This window comes from Centroberyx gerrardi, chromosome 17, assembly GCF_048128805.1.
Source record: "Centroberyx gerrardi isolate f3 chromosome 17, fCenGer3.hap1.cur.20231027, whole genome shotgun sequence".
Classification (NCBI taxonomy): Eukaryota; Metazoa; Chordata; class Actinopteri; order Beryciformes; family Berycidae; genus Centroberyx; species Centroberyx gerrardi.
In genome coordinates, this window is record NC_136013.1 from 3,415,998 (window position 1) to 3,425,401 (window position 9,404).

The 9,404-nt window shown below is 42.7% G+C and overlaps 1 protein-coding gene across 9 annotated transcripts in view; it reads right to left on the bottom strand.

Moving 5' to 3' along the window:
- The window catches only part of mark3a (MAP/microtubule affinity-regulating kinase 3a), a 43,333-nt gene that overhangs the window by 14,038 nt on the left and 19,891 nt on the right, over positions 1 to 9,404 (bottom strand). For 5 of the 9 annotated variants that reach the window (XM_071906152.2, XM_071906148.2, XM_071906151.2 and 2 more), the window contains exons 8-12: positions 7,994 to 8,230; positions 6,787 to 6,906; positions 4,747 to 4,846; positions 1,193 to 1,305; positions 60 to 207 (exon numbers count right to left, since the gene is read on the bottom strand). In XM_071906152.2, coding sequence (XP_071762253.1) covers positions 60 to 207; positions 1,193 to 1,305; positions 4,747 to 4,846; positions 6,787 to 6,906; positions 7,994 to 8,230 — 718 coding nt within the window. Of the gene's footprint in view, positions 1 to 59; positions 208 to 1,192; positions 1,306 to 4,746; positions 4,847 to 6,765; positions 6,907 to 7,993; positions 8,231 to 9,404 lie in introns of all 9 variants that reach the window. The other 4 variants (XM_071906146.2, XM_078289694.1, XM_078289693.1 and 1 more) reach the window with 1 other exon arrangement.

Here is a 9,404-nt window from a genome sequence, read left to right on the forward strand (position 1 = left end):
CGCTTGTGTCCCGCGAGTCCAGAGAGGACAAAGACGCCGAAGCCTCCTGGCGGCCTCACCTTGTTCGCTGTAACGCCTTTGTTTCTGGTTGGAGGAGACGCTCCTCTGGACCTTGAGGTGCGAGGGCGACTGGCCGTTCAGCTCGCTGTTGGGTCTCGGCTTGGCCAGAGACAGGTTGCTGCTGGAGGCCGACTCACTGGGCTCCAGCTGGGGGACGAACACACACACACACACACACAGAGTGAAATTCAGTACATAAAGCCAACTTCAGATTACTTACAGTATTATTAACTGGGCACTGATTCTTCCATTTTAACAGGGGGGCGGTAATCAGAAAGTTTTACCTCATCTTTACCTTTCAATTTATATTTACACTTAGATTTTCAGTATTTAGTTGATAGTCTTATTGAGCTTGACTAAACTTAAAGCTGCAGAAGGCAAGATTTTTATGTAAAAATACACCCATCTTATCGATCTAAATCACAAAGTGGGGATGCAACAGAGAAGAGCGTCCCATCCCCACTAATTGAGACGCCGTAGATTCTCCTTATTCGCCCAAATTAAATTCTGGTGTCAGGTTTGGTCACTTCTCCGCCCACAGGAAGTGACAAATCAAAACTTAAAGAGTGAAATCCAAACTGTCTCCTAAAGCAGCGCTCCCCAACGTTAGATCTTTTCCTCTCGTCTCTTTGGTTTTTCTTTGGTATAAAAGCATCACAGACGGGCCGGTTGGTAAAGATGAGCGAGCTGTGTGACGTTTACTGACCTCACCTTACAGGATTTCTGGGTATTGAAGCTCAGATTTTTCCATACAGCTACTGCTGCCATTTGAAGCCGCCAAAATGCGAAGTGCAGCTTTAAATTCTTGGATCAACAACATTACAAGCTACCAGGGTTGAAGCCACACAACAGATCTAACACATATTCCTGTGTCACTAGTATGCTCATCCATAACAGAGAAGTGCTAGGGAGAGAAGGAAGAGCCTGGCAGAAAGTTTGATAACCAGGGGAAGTGGGGATGTGATTTTACGGGAAGGAGCAAGTTTTATTCAGTTACCTGTGTGTCCCATATTTTGACGTTATAAAACTATTCATCACATAACCATCCAGCCCAACCTGCTCTGTCCTCTCTGTGAACCCGGCAGAAAAGGTTGGGTTACATGTCTTGAGTTGACAGGGGGGATGTTTGTACCTCGGAGGCCTTCCTGCCCAGCAGCAGGTAGGTGGCTGTGATCTCGTCGTACTTCATCTTGGCCAGAGAGTCCTGGATCTCCTCCAGGTTGTAGCCCATCCCCACCATCACATCTGGGAGAGGAATCACAAAAATAAGACATTTAAACAAAGTAAAGTAAGTAAACCCCTCATACACGTACACGGAGGTACGAAAAATCTCCCATTCCCTTCCTCTGCACCCTAATCAATCCCTTCATATTACCAACATTTGCAATCAAATTCTCTGCCTATGTCTTCTTTTTAATTCTGCATCTTATGTATAATCTATGTATAATTTATATTTGTAAATGCCCATGTTATTTCACATGTATGTGACTGCCATGTGGGATAAACAAGGTAATGGGTTTTTTTCAATTAATTAAATGGTAGGATCACGGATGTGTGTGTGTGTGTGTGTGTGTGTGTGTACACGTGGGGCGGGGGGGTGTAATAGTTATTAAATGCGGTGAGTGAGTCCATCAGTCAGCAGCAGACAGATGTTGATGATGATTGGAGAGAGTGTATGTGCGTACATATGTAGACACACACCACGCACCACATGCATAAACATACACACACACACACACACACGTATACACACAGAGAAACACACAGATGCGTGGCCTTGACGTCAGGCTCACGTTGAGAGCAGCATGCCAGGTGGAGTGGTGTTCCCTGCTGCAGCTCCAGCCTGCTCTCCCTTCAAACATTTATCTGTGTGTGTGTGTGTGTGTGTGTGTGTGTTCCACATTCCTTCTCTCAGTATCTCCCTCTCTGCCTGCTGAAACAAGCCCCTCCCCCAACACGCACCATACAAAGGGTTTTATCCTCTTATCACATAACGCTATACAGCCTTATCCATATTGGAAATTAATTATGTTGCTACCTGAAATGCACTGGTCAATATTTCAAAACAAATCTGATTCTATCCTCAAAAAGAGAACTAGTTTGTTGTTAAGATGACTCATAACTTAACTAGTGACTCATAATATGCTTTACTGTCTCATTCTGTCAGAGTGGATGTTACTTGTTTGTCTCATTTTGGACTGAAACTCTTTGTTTGTGCAAGTCTGGTATGTTTTTAAAGGTTCAGACATTCACCAATACTCAGTATGTGATGTAGCCTAGCTCTCCTTTGTGCTATTCAGGGGGAGCGTCTGCACAGATAGAAGCCTGGCTGGGATGTTACAGGAAGGAGGAAGGGGGGGGGGGGGGGGGGGTTGGGGGGGGGGGGGGGCGTTCAGCAACAAGGACATCACAGTATCGCTGTATCACTGTATTTTTAGCAAACGTTAGCTAGCTTCCAATACCCGTCCTTGGATCCGGCTGCTACGCATGAACACAGCAGTCAGGAGCCACGCAGCAACTATGATAATGATAATAACTTGTCAAATTTTAATAAATCTCCCCCTTAAATGTGTTGAAAATGTAATAAAACCTGTTAACCTTATAAATTGCTGGTATACACAATAATAACAATATCACATTAGCCGGCAATAATTACTTCATAAGGAATTTAACTTAATTTTTCTATGCTATAGTAATAGCACTGATGAATAATGTAATAAATCAGAGCAAGAAGAATGTAATAATTCATTATGTAATGCCTAAATATGATTATTGCATCATCAGTTCAAAATAGGTTACACCCCTTACGAAATAGCAATTGCCAGTTTATGTAATAATGTGACATTTACATTTCCCCGCAATTTATGACATCAACAGGTTTTATTCGATTTTCAACCCATTTAGAGGGACATTTTATTATTGTGACAAGTTATGAAATTATTTGGTAGTTATATTATCAGTTGCTACATGTCCTTGCTCAAGAGTACTTCAGCAGTAGACTTGACTAGGGGTTCGACCAATATGTGTCACTGAAAAATCTTACATTAAAGCGTGTTTAACAAAGAAATGTCTTGTGACTGATATGATAAATCAGTTTTTAAGTAATTGAAGCATATTACACTACTGGTTTTACGGTTTTCAACTTATTAATAATTATCCAGATACTATCGTATATCGATATAATTTTGGCCAAGATAATCTTACAGTGAAATTTTCATATTGCCGCAGGCCCAGTTGTTGACCAACCCGCTGTGGGACACCAGGCTTCATATAAAAGCAGCTGAGATGTCAGTTGCAGTGCAGGGAGAAAGAAAGAAGAGAGAGAAGAGAGGGAGAGAGATGGAGGAGGAGGAGAGGGGGGCTCCCAGGAACGTGCTCTGCCTCTCTAATTAGGCAGAACATGTGATAGCCATCGTTCCTTATCCATCTCTATGCACTCTCTCTACCCTTCCTTCCTATCTCTCTCTCTGTCTCTCTCCTCACTACTTCTACCTCTTCACTCAATTCAATTTCTATTGCATTCAAAGGTGCTCACAAAAGTACTTATGGCTAAAACACAAACAACAAATAAGATTAGAACCAGATTCAGCAATACCCTATATATTACTTGTATATGTTGCATATTATTTGTTGTATTACTTGTTCTTGAGATGTAATGTTTTGTACTTGTCGAGTATTAAGTTACTGTGTGTTCACTATCTATTCTCCCCTGTCCAGATTCAGATAGCAGCCATAGACAGTGTGACAAAAACAACAAATAGTTCCAATAATATCCTGATCGATCACTAAATCAATGGACAAATTTATCAAAGGACATTGAGTATCATCGAGAATCCCTCCTGTCTGAAGTCGTGACAGGCCAATACATATTTTGCAGCAAGTGCGGGACGCTTCATCTCCTAGAATATACTGTAGGGGAAAGGTTTTTTCAAAATGACTTAGATATTGTTTTGGATTTAGGAAGACAGTGTGATAGATCTCTCCCTCTCCTTTCTCTTCCTTTCTTTGTTTCTCCTCTCTTTCTCCCCCCCTCCACCCCTTCACCCCCCACCAACCCGCAGTCTGTACTTACTGGGTGACTGGGAGTTCGTACCAACACATGTGCGCTGACAGCCAACCCAGCTGCTGTTATGCAACACCCCCCCCTCCTCTATTTACTGCTTTCATCCAGGGCACGATGGGGAGGCTTCTCTCTCTCTTCACCCTCCCAACTAGTTTTCTCTCTCTCTCTCTCTTGTTCTCTCTTTCCGTGTAACGGCGCTGCTCTTGTTTATTTATTCATCATCACGTTTCATCTCTTCTTTAAACGCTCTTCAGCGCTGAAATAATGAGACCGCTTCTGTGTTTGTGCCGCTGCAGCCCAGCTTGACGTTTGATGCTTCGTACGTTCTGCCACCGTCGGACAAAAACCACATAGGTGTAAAAAATTTGTTTTTCCAGTAATAAAAAAAGGAGAGAATGCTTATTTTTTTTGTTGATGCCTGCGCATTTTTGAGATTACACAACAGGGTTTTTAAAAGGTTCCTCAGGCCCGAGGGTCATGAAACTCGCTCAACACATAAACGACCAGGCAAACTTTCCATTCAGGTAGGAAAATGAAAAACGGCAGATTTGCAGTTGTGTGATTTTACCCGCAACATCAGCAATTTGACAACATCAATCGGTTGTTTTGTTTCCTTCGGTTACCTATTCTCTTCTGATCTGTGATGTCCAGCTCCGGTTCCACGAAAGGCTTGAGCTCATCCTCCTCAAAACCTGCATTGATCCAACGGTCCTTCATGATTTGCTGCAAAAGAGAGTGAGACAGTGAAATATGGACACAGAGAACAAGACAACCAGGCTTTTAAAAGAGCAACTACATGCTACAACCACTTTTTTCCACACTACAACCTGACAAATTAAGCCATGTTGTATTGAAAAACATCAACCATGTTTAAAATCCAGACATTACTCAGGCATATCTGACTCATTTTGTATTTTTGGGTGGGCGGCAGGGTGGTCATCCCAGGTTCAAGCCCCCCATTTGGCAACCATCCGCCCTCCGAAAGAGAATTTCCTACTGGGATCAATAAAGTGTCACATTATTACTATTCACGGATTGTTGCTCCCACTACTGATCCCAGTCTCTCTTGGGTATTTTGATGTAATTGTGTACTTTCTTTAACAGCCTGATATCATATGTGGGAGTTTCCAGCTCTGCTCTCATCTCAACAACTCTCTCTCTCTCTCTGTCTTTGTGCGAAATGCCAAACTGCACCGTTGCACTGTATAAAATGGCGGATGAGGAGAAAGCAGCCGCTATCGAGAGCGCCATCCCACTTAAACCTCTGCTATTTTATGGTAATGTGCATAAATGTTACTGTCTTCATGTATTGTGTTGCACTGTGTGGTGTTTTTTTTTTATTTGCTGCTGATCAATTGCCCTCTGGGGTTATAATAAAGACCAAGCCGAACTCATTATCAATACACAGGCTCTGATGTAACCAGCTCTTATGGCATAATCTAGGGCAATCAACGTGGCATCCGCTGCGGACCCACGTGCCCCTCAGAGTCAAGTCAACCGCATTAGGTTTCATTCACTTACATCCAACTTAGATGCATTGAAATTTAGTCTCCTTCAAATATAATGAGTTGGACCATAACCGATCTCTTTGATTAAGAGGTTCAATTTGCAGGAGAGCAGGCTGGAGACTGCCTTTAAACCTGATCCAGGTTTAAAGCGAGGACAACACACATATGTGCCATAATGATCTTGGAAATAAACTGTACATGACGTTTTAGAATATTATATATACACTATGTATATGATATGATGTTGGGTATCTGCACAACTATGGCTAAAAAATAATCATGACAATAATCATTTATTGCTCTTTTTGCCTCTTATATCAACAGCTTGACTATTTTCAACCACAGTGGACGTTCTAAGTGAAATTAAATGTCTAAATATTGCCGATATGCCAAAATTCTACGGTTATTAATTATTCCTTATTCCTAGGCATCTAGACCACTTTTCTTATTTTGACTCGGACTTGTCTTGGACGTTTTCCCGCCCACCTAAAGATAGAACAAAATGTGTAATTTTATTGATGTTTGGTTTACTTTCTAGGTATATGTGCTGTACCTTTCAATATCCAACTAATCAATGAGGGTCATTACATACACAGGTTTCTACAGGTGAAATCCCTTAAATAGTTTTGTGGGGCTAGGGAAAATGTAAACCAAACATCAATAAAACATTCCCTCCTGGATTCCAGCACCTGGATATAAAGCCACATCTCTGTTGATCCTTAAGAAACTCCACAATCATTAATTTCCTATATTGGTCTTGGACTTGACTGGCTCTGGTCTCGACCCCCTTTAGACCCGGGCTTGACTCAAACTCGACCGGACTTTGATTTGAGCTCGACTCGACTCGGGTGGTCGTGACTAACAGACCTGAAAAAAATCTGCGCTGCCCTGGACTAGACGATAAAAGGCAGAGAGAACTGAACAAGGAAGACAAATTCGGTACAGACAAGAGTGACGATGCATTATTCATGGTCTGGACATCAGAGGAGAGGGAGAGTGTGGGCTGGACAGAAAACACCGTGGGCTTCGGAGGGGGATGCAGGAAGGATGCAGGGACCAGGAGACGTGACGGACAGACGGCATTCTCCGGTGGTGCTGACGTGCCGGGGGTTAATAACTGAGAGGTATATTTACGTTTTCTCCTTCCTCCCTCACCTCGAGAGTACCCCGCTTGGCCGGGTTGAGCACCAGGAAGCGCTTGAGGAGGTTCTCGCAGTCTGTGGACATGTAGAAGGGGATGCGGTACTTCCCTCTGAGCACCCGCTCCCTCAGCTCCTGCAGGGGGAAGACCACAAGGGGAAGTTAGGAAAATACTGATGTAAGCTTGGCGTTAGGGTTTATCATTAATAGACAGCTGAGGAAGTAGTGAAGAGAAGTGGTAGTTGGGTATTTACATGCTACAAACAGAAATGTGACGCCACTATTCCAGACAGTAGGTTCAACAGTCTGCTTTGTGCTGTTATTTGGTCATATTTGGAGAATTCATTCTAGTTGAAGGTAGATTGGTAAACTAAGCATCAGAAAAGGTGAAATTTAAAATAAGGACCAATGGCTGCTATCACAAATCATTTGACCACCACTTATTTAAGAATGATTGTGAAAGCCAATGAAATTCTACAAACTAAACCAGCTAACCTCCAGTATAAGAAGTGATGAATGCCAATATATTTAAGCATCAACACTGGTTAAAGGGATACCGTGACATGTAACAGTTTGGACCAAATGGCAGCAACCTGCTGACAGGTGTATATAATACAGAGCTGGACACACTGTGCCACCTCCATCACCAAACATACAAGGATATTATTTCAATACTATCCAAGTATTGCGATAAAAACAATCCTTATGATACCCTTAACACCAAGGATTTTCAAGTATTAAAAGTATTGCATAATTTGCTAAATTTAGGGTCCTTACAGGACAGCAGCTTGTGATTGTAGCATTAATATATGGAAATGATGCATCCTAATATATGAGTTTTAAAGAATCTAATGAAAAGACAAACTGGTAAAAGGGCTGATTAGCTCGTTAGTTGGTGCCATCAGCCGATTTCTATACTGAGGATCCAACATCCAACCTGTTCTCTGGTGTTAATGGGGTTCTACCTGATGCTGTGACTGTTTTCCTGATATACTACAGTAAATTAGATGGGGGAAAAAAAACCTGTTGCAACCTCGCAGCTCCTCTAAGGTGCATGAATCAAAACGTACAAAAGGAATGCAAAGAATTCAGCTACTCTTTAAGAAGAATTGACAAAGCTTTAATACTAAAAGCCAACTTGTTTTGGCCGAAGCATGTTTTTTAACATTATGGTCAACTAAAACTGTGGTATCGTCATAACGTTACACACACACCAACCTACCTTGAGGTTCTGTCCGTCGAAGGGCAGCGAGCCGCTGACCAGCGTGTACAGGATGACCCCCAGGCTCCAGACGTCCACCTCCGGCCCGTCGTACTTCTTCCCCTGGAACAGCTCCGGGGCGGCGTACGGCGGGGAGCCGCAGAACGTGTCCAGCTTGTTGCCCATGGTGAACTCGTTACTGAAGCCAAAATCTGCTATCTTGATGTTCATGTCTGCGTCCAGGAGAAGGTTCTCCGCCTGCAGACAGACGGACAGAAGGCCGGGGTTAGGATTCTTTTCGCCTGTATTTACCTAAGCAAGACTTCCTGAGCTTGCATGCTCTTTTCCAGCAATGTCCTACTTCACATTGATAATAGTCACATACATTCACACCCTGAAAGTTTACCAGTACAAAGTCTTTCACTGTTGAACAATATGACACTCCACTGGAGCGAATGGAGTTTAATCGTCTTGCTACAGTATTATTAATTCAGTTTCAGCAGCAGTCTGGGGATTCAGATTGACAATTACAAGGATTAGGGGCGATTGTGATATGAGGAATTAAATAATAGAAGTTAACAATGGAGAACATTTTCTCTCTCTGCAGAACAAGCATTTAAGAATTAAGGATTAGCCCCAAAACATCAAATCTATTTTGAAAGTTCATTACCTCAAATTAACTTATTTTTCATAATAAGGCTGATTTTTATCCTAATAAGTGTTACCATTTTGTAAGCAAACAGTCGATTGGGAATCAAACTCTTCAAAATGTAGATGAGGATTTCAACTCAAACTCAAAATCTACTGGTTGCTCACAGGCATTTATGGGCAAAAGACTCAGTAGACTAAGAAGCGAAGTCAAAGAGAGCGGGGAGATCTTCCACCGAGCCGAAGGACTGAACCGGCATCCCGAGAGGCTTCCGCTCACACAGGCTGTCCTCGCAACGTGGCGAAGCGTTATCGATACAAAGAGCGTTTAATGTCAGCGGGCGACACTTTTAGAGAAGTCGTCACAAAGTCGTGAAGCCGTCAGCTGAATCCTCCGGAGGGAAAAAAAAAGAAATAAAAAAAAAACGCCTCAGAAGAACAAAGTGCCCTACAAGTCTGAGAAGGTGTAGTGGTTAAAGTTTAACTGTGTTCCTCCTATCCCTCTCCTCTGTGGCACGAACACACACAGAAACACTTAACACACAGAGAAACACATAACACACAAATACACAAACACTCAAGGAGAAACACACCAAAACCTCCATGCTGAAACATGGATAAACGCACTCACACCCGTCCTCACACATACAGGGACAAACACACACATATATTACACACACATATACAGAGAGAGAGGGCAGAAGACGGCTCTCTGCTCCTCTCACATCTCTCTCCTCATGGATCATTCATGAGGCGGCACAGGGGAAACAGGGTTTAGACATGC